At 40.9% G+C, this 13,248-nt stretch overlaps 1 protein-coding gene and 1 long non-coding RNA gene across 2 annotated transcripts; one reads left to right on the forward strand and one right to left on the reverse strand.

Moving 5' to 3' along the window:
* Positions 1 to 2,034: 2,034 nt before the first annotated feature.
* g3bp1 (GTPase activating protein (SH3 domain) binding protein 1) lies at positions 2,035 to 7,876 on the reverse strand. The gene is made up of 12 exons (XM_036568514.1): positions 7,743 to 7,876; positions 6,558 to 6,674; positions 6,328 to 6,409; positions 5,356 to 5,529; positions 4,981 to 5,071; positions 4,804 to 4,897; positions 4,495 to 4,705; positions 4,155 to 4,256; positions 3,841 to 3,958; positions 3,046 to 3,171; positions 2,824 to 2,933; positions 2,035 to 2,730 (listed from the first exon to the last, which is right to left on the reverse strand). The coding sequence occupies exons 2-12, from the start codon at positions 6,650 to 6,652 to the stop codon at positions 2,515 to 2,517; spliced, it is 1,419 nt and encodes a 472-aa protein (XP_036424407.1). The 5' UTR covers positions 6,653 to 6,674; positions 7,743 to 7,876; the 3' UTR covers positions 2,035 to 2,514.
* Positions 6,755 to 11,588, forward strand: LOC118806862. The gene is made up of 3 exons (XR_005007155.1): positions 6,755 to 6,987; positions 10,738 to 10,785; positions 11,062 to 11,588. It is a non-coding gene; the product is annotated as an uncharacterized LOC118806862 (long non-coding RNA).
* The last annotated feature ends 1,660 nt before the right edge of the window (positions 11,589 to 13,248 follow it).

The raw sequence follows: 13,248 nt of genomic DNA on the forward strand, positions 1-13,248 counted from the left end.
GGAATCACCCTTAAAATGTCTGAAAACCTTGTGCAGTACACTTTGCAGGGAACTGCGAGGGTGATTGAAATGCACCTTATGTTTTTGGCCACCACTGCAAAATGGCAGAACCCCAAAATAGTACACTAAATAGTAAATAGGGCAGTCATAATTTTACAAAAGTGAAACATAAGCTTTGAGACAGAAGCTCCTGAAATGACTGAAATAGTAAACAAACACTGTGTTGAGGTCTCTACAAGCCCAGGGTTTTTGTGTTAAGGGTTTTCCAGCTTGGGGGCAGTCTGTTTGGTGGGTCACTGCTAGCCATATGAGGGCATCTTGAGCTCATGTTGGTCACTGGGGTCTCGGCTGGAATACCAATGCTGGGACCACCTGCTGGCTCACTATCCCCTACCGTACACCACCCACAGCAGTCAACAGACAGCCCCTCACTCCTAATCCAATTTTTCAGGTGATACATTCAGCCAGACTCTTCATTTTTATGCAGAATTATGCAAGGCAGGATTTCTCATTAGTGCTGGCTGTCAAACAGTGCCGCAAATAAGTCTTCGCCCTCATACAATGTTTGTCCAATTTGCAGAATTATTGCACTTTCTCCACACCAAATGTGCTCAGTGCTTTTTGTGGATTTGCGTCATTTAGTACAGGAGGTCTGAGAGAAGAGGTTATGGTCATTTACCACTGCCATTCTACTGCCCAAATGGTTGCTGTAGTACTACATCCCATCTCAGAGCCAACAGTACTAGGCTTGGAGGTCAGTTGTAATAAAAAAAAAAAAAAAGCTTTGTTTGATATAGAACTTTTACAATATGTGAAAGTTTTTTTTAAATCTTAAACACTTCCACATCTCATTTACAGAAAACGGTCTCTATTGATCCATCCACTGAAACGTTCTTTGGGGAAACAAAATTGATCATTATATGGCAAGAAACTTTTTTGGCATCTTTATTTCCAAAGTCTTACGATTATACGTTAATATTACTTTTTCCTGCCTGCTGGTGCACAGAAATCAAATAGTAACAATAAAAGACAGTAATTTTGTCTTTTAAATTTGATTTCACATTGACGAAGACTGTTCGACCATACCAACAGTCATGGCGGTCAGCTATTTTTTCTTATCCTTAACAGTGAATCTTCACAGTGAACATTCTGCCAAAATAGCAATTTTCCTTCCCCAAAACAGACTTCAGGTAATACAAGGCATCCCTCACCATCAGAAAAATACTGGTCAGTCCCTTGTCTTGTTATAAAAGAATAAAATGAAGGGCTGTCTCAAGGCTGGCAGAAGAAAACAAAAAACAAACACCTGGATGATGGATGACCATGAAGTGTGCTGGAAAGAAGTTCCATGAACAGATGAATTAAAGAATGGAACTTCTTGAGTGACAGGAAAACTAAACATTGAACTTCTTAACACTTCAGCATGGTGCTGGGAGTGTCAGGATGGGGGTGCTTTGCTGTATTCCAAATCCAGCTGGCTCATTAGTGAAGAATCCTGTCTAAAGCATTTAGCATAACATTACGCTTCAATATGCATCAAGACAATGATTAGAAGTTCATGAGCTTGAAAATGAAGAAAAATCTGGGAAAGTTCAGACTGACACCCCAGAGAGAGACGCAGCTTGGGCTATAAAACTTGCTGCATAATAGACACCACTGCAATTCCAACAGTAGCAGGAGTCTGATCAGTAATTACAGCAAGCATGAGGTTGCCCTTATCACGAACGGGAAAGCTTTTAAATATGAAGCAGTAGGTATCAATTTTATTTGTAAATTGAATCATTTATGTGCTCACAACCTGTTGTGTTACAACCGAGACAGCCAAGACAGCTCTAGCAGTAATGGGGAAGGGTAAAAATAAATGAACACAAACAGATGCCTTGAGGATCTGCAGGCACCTCAAAATATTTTCCTTTAGGTTGAGTGCATGCATGCTTTCCATTTCGCTGTGATGGGCAAAGTGCACCTTTAGATCATTAGTGTTTGGAACAAATATCCCAAGCAGTGCAGCCTTTAAATACAGAACAGACACAATTCAAAACAGTACATCAAGTTTATTTTTGTTCTCTCATCAGCAGAGTTGTTAAAATATGTCGTCATTCTTGATGAAGTGCAACAGTAGAAGGCAAACAGGATTCTTTACATGCTAGATAGTCACTCATACACAACCATGATTTGACTTGGCAACAATTCCAAATAAAACCATACTTGCACTTTGACCTGACAGCGGGCGCTAGCAATACACAGGATTGCCCGAGCAGTAAAAACACGTTCCTTTAAGAAACAGGGAGAGAACGCTAAAACCAAAAAACGTTGGGTTTTACCTTTTCCACAATTCAAGTAGTTTTTGTTTGTCTACAACAAATTCAAGTTCAAACTCAAATACAAGGAGGAGTCCAGATAAAAGGGGAAAAGCCACTCCACAGCCCAGGAGTGGCCTGGAAACAGGGATGAGGGAAGCCGTTTGTTACTCAGGGTGACTTGCATCAGCAGTGATTGGACATGAGAGCTGCTTCACTGACGTGGTCCACTAGATCCTGCTCCGCGGCCAGCACCAAAACTGGGCTTCTGAGACATGCCCCCTCTGGGTGGTGGACCCCTTGGCCCTCCTATCCTGTCTCGAGGTCCGCCAGGGCCCCTAGGGCGGATGTCCCGACGGTCTCCTTCACGAGCTGAACGGGTCTTCTTTTCCTCCACGTTCAGACGCACGTCACCTCGTAGCTTTATGGGCTAGAATTAGATTTTAAAAAACCTTATTGATGTGCCTGACTTAACTAAGAACAGAGTGTCAGTTACATACTGAAATCTGAAAATCAGACATACCCGGTTGCTCAGGATCTTCTGTACTGGTTCGGAATCATCAAAGACCACAAATCCAAAGTTGGGCAGTTTGCCACCACTGTTGATCCTCAACTCCAGTACTGTGCCATACTCTGAAGACAGACAAGCTGCGCTGTTAACACCACTTCAAAGCAAATCTGATTTTACATAAGCATCATGCAAGTTGAAGTCACAAGGGAAGAAGACAATATTTAAAAGACTCACGTTCAAAGAACTCCTTAAGCTCAGCCTTGTCCACATCATGAGGTACATTTCCTACAAAGAGTTGCTGGCTGTCGGGATACCTGACCACCCGCCTCACTTCAGACTCCCCACTCTCACCTTCTCGCACTGCAAACAAGCATGCCCAACATTGCAATTTTTGAAATGAAGCCATGATCTGCATAATATTAACCTACTAATTTACAATATAAAAACTTTTAATTTGGTGGGAAGAGATGCAATTTGTTCAGTAAGGACAGAGGAAGGGTACTACACAGAGCTGAAAACATGCTGCAGGCAGTTTCACTTCATACCAGGAAATTTTTAAATTAAGTTGCCAGGGAAAAAAGCCATTCAAGTGTGGGTCTTTTGTAATTACTTTGATTAAAAAGACCTAATTACTTCCCCTAAGGGCATCCCCCTTACAAAAGGCAAAAAAAATAAGATGCAACAGCTCAGTTTTAGGTACTGGCTACAGTATGCCACATGCTGTACATTCTAATAGAGAAGGAAACCTGGGGAAAAACAATAGTATCTCTTGTGCTGCCAAGGGATATGCAAAGCATGTACCCGTGTGGTCACATGGAAAAACCATTCTGCTTTGAGTATGTTAAGTGCAGTAGTGGTTACCTATACTGGTTGTATAACTGCACTACACTGGAAATTGTCTGCTGATGTGGACCTCATTCAATTCAACTTCCGATCCTCCCTGAGCACTTCTCATGCAAGAGTAAAAGAAGCTACACTGAAAAGTATTCAGAATTGGTCAATATATGGTGTGTACACAGTACTGCATACCTCCTGGTCTTGGTGCTCTCTGTGCTGGAGAGGGTCCTGGTCTTTGGTCACGTGGTCTCTGGTCTCTTTGAGGTCTCTGTGCTGTGGTCTGGGTTTCTGTTTTTACTTCCACACGGGGCTGCAGAAACAAGACACATTCAGTGCCACATTTGTACATTTCTCCATAAAAATGGGGAACAAAATATGCTAAAAGTGAAAAAATTCAGTATGTAATTCAAGCCTAAAAAAGAACAACCAATTTCCACACAACCTGGCCTCCTCACAAGAGTCAAAGGATGTGAAATTAATGACCAAAAAGCTGTTTGACAGTATACCTGAGTTGCTGGAGCTTTGACTACGTGAGGGGGAATTCCTGAAGGTGGCACCACTCCTCCTTGGGGGAGATTCTTGCTGGTGACTAAAGCCCACGAGAAAGGCTGAGGGACAGAATAAAAAAAGCTCAATCGTGTTCTTTTATTAACAGAATAAATTTCAATAAATAAATAAATAATTCAATTCCCCTTTCCAGTTAATCTCTGGCATAACCCACATGTTCTGACCTAAATCTACAACTTGAGGGTCTGAATTTTACCCTATTGGAACTAGATTTCTAAAAGCAACTTCAGAAGTAAAGCCCACACTGTGAACCAAACAGTAATAAAAAGGTGGGCATACTCGGTTGTCCTCTGGTGCGGCAGGTGCAGGGTCAGCAGGTGTGGGTGAGGGTGGAGCTCTCTGGGTCTTTTCCACAGGATGGGGTTCTGTCTGACTGACTGGCTCCTGTTTCAGCTCCACTGCAGCTGGCTCAGGCTCAGGCTCAGCCTCTGGCTCGGCCTGGGGCTCTGGGGTCACAACCACCTCCTCCTGAGGGGCCTCGGGCTCCGGGCTGAAATAGTGCACGCATTCAAATGTTATAACCGCCAAACCTGCCTACCAGATTTAATGTTTTCTGTCAAGTGGAGAGAAAACAGAACAAGATAGTACCAAGGTGTCTGTTCATAGAATGCAGCGGCCTCTTCTTGTGGCACTTCAGGGGAGTTTACTCTCTCCTCCAGCTCCTCCACTTCCTCCTCAGACTCTGCAAAGGAAAAAGATGAATGATGCCATCTGCTATGCAATGGGGCTGCCTACATTAAAGGCCCATTCATTTTAGTGACTCACCCTCAGGAGGTTCAGAGTCCGAGTCTCCAAAGACCTCATCTTGATAGCGGAAAATGTCATTGTGTACGTAAAACTTGTTTGCAACAGTGCCCTAAAATGGATGACATTACAAATAACAAATATTAGGAGCACATCAGATGGCCAGGATATTACAAATTCAGAACCAAAATGGACTCAAATTACCACCAGCATAAGTGAGTAACTTGTTTTGACACTACTGGCTGCATCTACAAATAAATTTAGACTTTATAAAAGCAGCATTAACAAAAATTCTGTTTGATAACATTACCAGTCTGTATTCAAACTCCAATAGCACCATGTTTTTGGAAAGATCGATGCAAAAGCCAAAAAATAACATATGTACGCATCACATACCTCAGGGGCCAACACAAAGGTCTGCATGAATTTCCTCATGGGTTGCATGTTGTTGGACAGCTCTCCCATCACCTGCACCACAACCCCCTCGTTCAGGGTCGCATGGGCATCAACATGCCTGATTTTAGTGTGGCAGTCGTGGAAGCTCAGTGCCATCACCTTCTTATGAATTTCCTGTACATGGAACGAAAAATGTGTCAAACAAGCTTCTTATAATTTCCTAAAGCGTACAAGCACATGGGGTGAAATGATTCACAAAATTCATAATACACCTCTCTGATGACCTAATAAAAATAAGAATGAAAATGGCTTGTGTTAATGTTCAGTTTATTAAATCATTCAACTTTTTAAAATGCAAGGGTGGGCAATATGACTTATACTTCATGAAAAAGCAAGCAATTGTTGATCTCACCAGAACTTACAGAACACTACAAAGTTAGCCTAATTAGTCCTGTTTAAGTGGATTTAGTGCAGGGCAGTAAAACATTAAAATCACCTGATTTGTAGATTTACTATTATTAGTTATAGTAGTACTTTTTAAAATGTGGCACTACAGGTTCCAATTTCTATTCTAACTTATTAAATTTCAGAAAAACTAAATACTGGATGCATTTTGTGCCATGAAACGTGTTAAAGTACCTTGACAATATTTTTGCTATATCGCTCACCCCTTAAAAATGTACTATGTATGTTATAATAAGGGGCTTACCCTTCCTGAACTTTATTTTTAAAAGTTTCTTTTCCCACCCAGTGAGGGTCTGCCCTTACTGTGAGCTTACTTGTTTACTTTTATTTAGATTTCATATAAAAGCAGTTTGAATGAGTACTTTATTAAGTCCAATGACTACTGTTTAATGCCTGTGTGTACGGAATTGAGAAACCTGCACTGTATACAATGTAACATGCTGCACTGTTACACTACAATCCCAGCATGAATCATGAATTAGACAAACCGAGTCTTAGTTTACATACCGACTGTCCATAGACTGCCTCTGCTGGCTTGCCATTGTTGTCCAGACCTCCATGCACATAAGAGGAGTTCTTGCCATAAAACCTATAAATTCAGAATCACATGAGCATTTAAGACTTACTAACCAAAAAATTACCCTGACATACACATCAACTATACTCATGATTAATGCATGCTTATGAAAAATTCATTTTTATTTAAAATTACATAAATATTATGCATAACATTTTACCTGTGCAGGTAGTCAGGAGCCTGGTTCAGAAGGGTGTAATACTGTCGGACAAACTCTCGCCCGACAAGCTGGGCACTTGGCTTCTCCATCACCATTTCTTTGGTCAGCTGGTTTCAACTGAGAGAAGAAGACCACGAGTAAAACACCCAGTAAAACAGACAGACAAAAATCAAGGCCATCTGCTTCATTACCTGTACAATCAAACCCTCTAAGCCCATCAAGATGGAGGAGCGGGGACTGCCATTCGCTTAGATAACCGATGGTCGCTAATCGTTTCTATCAGTAAACCTTGTTTCCAATAGCAGCGCTCGGCACACCCTTTCAGTCATCAAACTGCACGCCGGCAATAACGTGAGACGCTGCTAGCCGTCTCGCTAACCAGGCCCATGTGATTAAGCCATGCTCAATGATGCCTCGTTGCCAGCTTGAGGTACGCTTTGTTATAGATGTGTTAACTTAAATGATCAATCCATCACGTAATAATCGCTATAGCGGTTATATAAGGCAGTAAATTCCGTCGACAAATGTGATTACCGTAATATTTATAAAGGTAACTTCGAAAAATAAGCACGTGTTCTCCATTAATTCAGATTAGCAGAGCAAGCTAACAGGGCACAAGTCGCATCGAAGTAAGGTATGCTTGGGAGACCTTTAGACAGACATAATTAGAATAAAATAAGTAAAAGACTACACTAATATGCTCTTACACCCAAAACCGCAAAATGTATATCGAAATTAGGTCGAATCCTAGCATTTCTGTCTGCCATTATTCGTAGGCTACGGCTAACCGGACAGCGCTGTAACGTTAGCGGATAAGCGAACGAAGCTCTGACTGAATTACAATGGCTTTAGCCTAGCACGCTAACGCGTTCAGCCTCTTCCTGAACATACCCACAGCCATTTCATGCGGCGTAGTTCGGTTATCTAGATAGCATTAGTAATGAATCTTATTTTGAGACAGAAGTGACCGAAATTAAACGAACCGACACATCTAAAGATAATTTCCACCGTACGAATGAGGAGGTAATGTCCATTAGCGGCACAAACCGAAGCCGCTAAGCTAAATAGCAACGGCTAACAAGCTAGTTAGCTACCGAACACGCGTCGCTAAATATGTAGGTTATATTTTCCGAGATGGAGAAAAATGTTTTTGTTTTATTCTCAATTCATATTTAGGGTTCTTACCAGGAGGGAAGATGTCGTAAGTTCCGTGAAGAAATGTCTAGCGAGTTTATGTAATCGCCTCCTGCGCCGGGTGGAGTGAGAATGGCAGCGCGTGCTTAGCCGGTTTCAAATTCGCCCTAACTGCGGCTACGGCGGAGCTGCACGCGATTAATGGAGGCCAATGGACTTGCGGAACGGAATCGACCCAACCAATCAGCAATCGAGCGGTCAAAATGGCCCCCAAGCTTACCCAATCAAATTTGACATTGCTAATTCACCACAGCCTATGATGTAGGAGTACGGTCAGATTTAATAGGGTAATCGTGGAGGGGTTTGGTCTATTATGGCCGATTGGTTGGGTTAATGCTATTGTGAAGCAGTTCCACCATACTGTGATCTGAAAGGATTACTATACAATACTGTGCTAAAAACAAGATTGAATATGACAGCTGAAAACTGCTGTCAAAAACAATTGCACACTGGTTGATACCGCAGTCAGAAAGCAAATTTATGCCGTGCAATGGTGTAATCGAAAAGCAGTATTAACAAGCAAGCTTAGGTCATTATCAGCTTTCTACAAACTAAAAACCAATATTATTATTATTAAGAGTTTTTATATTTTATTTTACTGCAGTAGCTGAAAAAAAAAAATAATAAAAATCTGTAGACCCCTATCATTATATTGTTAACTGGTTTACATATATATACCGATCAGGCATAACATTATGACCACCTCCTTGTTTCTACGCTCATTGTCCATTTTATCAGCTCCACTGATCATATAGGTGCACTTTGTAGTTCTACAATTACAGACTGTGGTCCATCTGTTTCTCTGCATACTTTGTTAGCCCACTTTTACCCTGTTCTTCAGTGGTAAGGACCCCCATGGACCCTCACAGGGCAGGGACTTTTTGGGTGGTGGATCATTCTCAGCACTGCAGTAACACTGACGTGGTGGTGTGTTAGTGTGCGTTGCGCTGGTATGAGTGGATCAGACACAGCAGTGCTGCTGGAGTTTTTAAACACCTCAGTGTCACTGCTGGACTGAGAATAGTCCACCAACCAAAAATATCCAGCCAACAGCTTCCTGTGGGCAGCGTCCTGTGACCACTGATGAAGGACTAGAGGATGACCAACACAAACTGTGCAGCAGCAGATGAGCTATCGTCTCTGACTTTACATCTACAAGGTGGACTGACAAGGTAGGAGTGTCTAATAGAGTGGACAGTGAGTGGTTTAAAAACTCCAGCAGCACTGCTGTGTCTGATCCACTCAGACCAGCACAACACACACTAACACACCACCACCACGTCAGTGTTACTGCAGTGCTGAGAATGATCCACCACCCAAAAAGTCCCTGCCCTGTGAGGGTCCATGGGGGTCCTTACCACTGAAGAACAGGGTAAAAGTGGGCTAACAAAGTATGCAGAGAAACAGATGGACCACAGTCTGTAATTGTAGAACTACAAAGTGCACCTATATGATCAGTGGAGCTGATAAAATGGACAATGAGCGTAGAAACAAGGAGGTGGTCATAATGTTATGCCTGATTGGTGTATATAATACTTTTAGGCTCATCTGGACAGCCTATGCAGATCCCCATTTACCTGGGCCAGCAGTAAAAACAACAACAACAACAAAAACACATCAGCTTCAACTTAGCTTGGTTCTAAGCCTTATGTTGCAACAGCTGTTCAGAATCACTTTGGATTCAAACCAACTGGGGGGAACTACGTGAACAAAAGTCACACTGTTTAAAAAAAAATGATGGTTAATATAGTATATAAAATGTACCCCAATTATAAAATTACCTTCAGTGGATTTCAAATAGCAATGTAATCTGTTTAATTACTCACTAATTTTGTATCTCAAACAAGTTGGTCGTCTAAAGGTATGACACTCCACCCACTAACATGACCTAAATGTTTAGGTTAAACCAATAATTATATGTCATATTTAGCTGTCTGTCATGCCAGTGGCCAAATAAGAAGCTTACATAGATTCCCAAGAACCTCCAGTAATGCTATCACCATGGCAACGTTTACATGGTTGCATGCCATCATTGGCCACATACACTGATTACACCAATTCTGCTATGAGGCACAGAGCATGGTTTTTAAACAGCAACATGTAAACACAGCATTAGCGGTGTAATACCATAATCTAAAAGCAAGATTAGATTATGATACTATAATCTTAAAGCGAATTGCATGGCCCAGTGCAGCAGAGAGACTCCTGGCATGTCTTATCTTATTTTAGGAAAAGTGAATGTGACTGGGTTTGCTTTTTACTGTGTTGCTCCAATGTTTAAAGATTGGATAAAACTTCGAAAGAACAGCTTCGATAAGATGTTCTTTCCTAAGACCTGTTACATTAGAATATAATGGCTGTAGTTTTGAATTTGTATAATATAGTCATGTATTTCAAATGTTTATTTGCAGAATTCAGCAACTGCCCAATGCCTTCTATTTGAAGTGAGTTTAGAGCGGGCAGCTTTTCAGTTCCTTTCTAAGTACAGAGAAACATGTAGAAATGATTTTTGGTAATCTTTCGTATGATACAGATGCAGTGGATAGAGATTAGGTTGAAAAATCAGGGGTGCTCAGTCCTGGTCTACCACCCTGGAGAATTCAGAGCCAACACACCTGGCTCTAACATTCAGGTGTCTCTGAAGGCCTTCATTACCTGCATCAGGTATGCTAGATTAGGGTAGGAGCTAAACTCTACAGGGTGGTAGATCTCCAGGACCAGGACTGGGTACCCGTGGCCTAAGTATTTCCTGTAGACATGGACCTGTAAAACAGGCTCTCAATCTTAGTCCTACTGCACTGCTGCCCTGCATAGTATAGTACTTTCCGTCTAGTATACACAGTTGAACTCTTGTTAATTAGCTGACAATTTGAATGGGATGGGTTGGGGCTGCATAAACACTAAAATGTGCAGAACGGGGATACTTCGGCAGAGATTTGGGAACCATTCTTTAAAATAATTGTAATGAATGTTGATTGTCCACTAGGGGACGCCACCTCCCATTCCAGAGGACAAAGGACGGTCCATTGAAAAGGTCACCATTACATTCTTATTAAAGGAGGTCATCCAGGCAGCATATTTTAGCTAATTACAACATGTTCATGTGAAATCAATAGTAACTTAATGCCATAAGCCAGATCAGTATTAGTAACTGTATTAGTTGGCTAATAGGCTACTAACCACTTATTAAACCTACTTCTAACGTAACTAACTCATATTTATTCAGTGATATTCTTTTAAAAACTCTTCATACATTACATAAATGTATGGGTTTGCTTGAACACACATGTTTCTGACTTTCTCTATACAGGGTTAAACTTGTTATCTGCACTGTCTGGCTTGTGGGAGGATTGGAAACTTGAGGTTTTCTCCTCCTCCCTGTTGTGGAAGGGGTTGGGCCGCTCCGTCTCTTTGTGCTTGGAGCTCTGCCATTGTTGGAGATTCCTGAACAGAGTGTCTGGCTAGAAGGGTAAAACTGGTGACTGGGTGAAATCAGCTCACTGTAGCAGGGCTTTTCCCATGCCTGCACTAAAGCTCATCACTCTACAGGGACCAGTGGCTCATATTTCCCAGGATATTGAGCAATATACATGTGTTCAGCAAATGAACCAATGACCTGCTGTTGGTTTTAGCTCTAGAGGATCCTCTTATGACAAAAACAACTATGGTAATGATACAGGAACAGGTGTATTTTGCATATATACAGTTGTATGCAAATGTTTTAGATTTTCTAATGAAAATAAGTACACATCTTCTTAGGAGAATACACATCTGCACACTGTAATGAACAATTACTGTTTATTTAATACATTTAACACACTGGAAAAAAAACAGTCATGAAATGTGGCCTGTGCAAAAATTATGGCATATTTTATATTTTGTGTTTCATGTTCAGCAGTTAAAATCAGCAAATAAATACAAATTGTGAACTAAAATGTGCAGAACAGTGCCCCTATAGCCGCTAGTTCCCTGTAGAGAATGAGTTATACAATCAACAAAACACACATACACACACACACACATACACACACACACACACACACAACAAACAAATATCTTGTATCTCCATTTTTTTTTTTTTTGCATTTTTCAGTTTTTGTCATAATTTGAAAATACCCGTTGTCCTTTATATTGTGTATAATTACTTGGAAAAAAATCAGGTTCCTTTGACTTACATTAAAAGTAAAGCATGTTTTTCCTTCTTCCAAAAAAATTAGGACGTTGTGCAAAATGTAAATAAAAACAAAATGTCAAGATGTGCAAATCATTTAAACCCTATATTTAACTGAAAAAAGTATGAATACAACATATCAAATATCAAATTTTATTGTTTTTTGAAAATTATTTGCCCATTTCGAATTTGATGCCAACAACACATTCCAAAAAAGTTGGGACGGGGACAACAAAAGGCTGGTGAAGTTGTGTAATGCTAAAAAAAAACAGCTGATGGTTTATTGGCAACAGGTCAGTAACATGATTGGGTATAAAAAAGCATCCCAGAGAAGCTGAGTCTTTCAGAAGCAAAGATGATGAGGGGTTCACCACTCTGTGAAAGCCTACACGATCAAATAGTGCAACAATACAAGAATAACATTTCTCAACTTAAATAGCAAAGAACTTTTGCTTTTCATCATCTATGATACATAATAACATTAAAAGATTCAGAGAATCAGGAGAAATCTCTGTATGCAAGGGACAAGGCCAAAAACCAGTATTTGCTGGCCTTGATCTTTGGGCCCTCAGGCGGCACTGCATTAAAAACAGACATGATTCTGTAGTGGAAATCACTGCATGGGCTCAGGAACACTTCTGAAAACCACTGTCTGTGAAAGCAGTCCATCATTGCATCCACAAATGCAAGTTAAAACTCTACTATGCAAAGATGAAACTATATATAAACAGGAACCAGAAATGCTGCCACCTTCTCTGGGCTGAAACTCATTTAAAATGGACATTGTGTCCTGTGGTCTGACAAATCAACATTTGAAATTCTTTTTGGGTAATCATGGATGCTGTGTCCACTCAGCTTGTTATCAGTGCACAGTTCAAAAGCCAGTATTCATGATGGTATAGGGGAGCATTAGTGCACATGGTATGGAAGACTTGCACATCTGTAAAGGCACCATTAATGCTGAACGAAATATACAGGTTTTGTTAACATATGCTGCCATCCTGATGACGTCTTTTTCAGGAAAGGCCTTGCTTATTTCAGCAATTGATGATGCCAAACCACATTCTGCATGTATTACAACTGCATTGCTCCATATTAAAAGAGGCTGGGTGGTAAACTGGCCTGCCTGCAGTCCAGACATGTCACCCACTGTTAACATTTGGCACATTATGAAATGAAAATACAACAATGGAGACCCCGAACTGTTGAGCAGCCGAAATTCTATGTCAAACAAGAGCGAGAAAACATTTAACTTTCAAAACTACAGCAATTGGTCTCCTCAGTTCCTAAATGCTTACAGAGTGTTGTTAAAAGAAGAGGTGGTAG

The sequence above is a fragment of the Colossoma macropomum genome, unplaced genomic scaffold, assembly GCF_904425465.1.
Source record: "Colossoma macropomum unplaced genomic scaffold, Colossoma_macropomum, whole genome shotgun sequence".
NCBI lineage: Eukaryota > Metazoa > Chordata > Actinopteri > Characiformes > Serrasalmidae > Colossoma > Colossoma macropomum.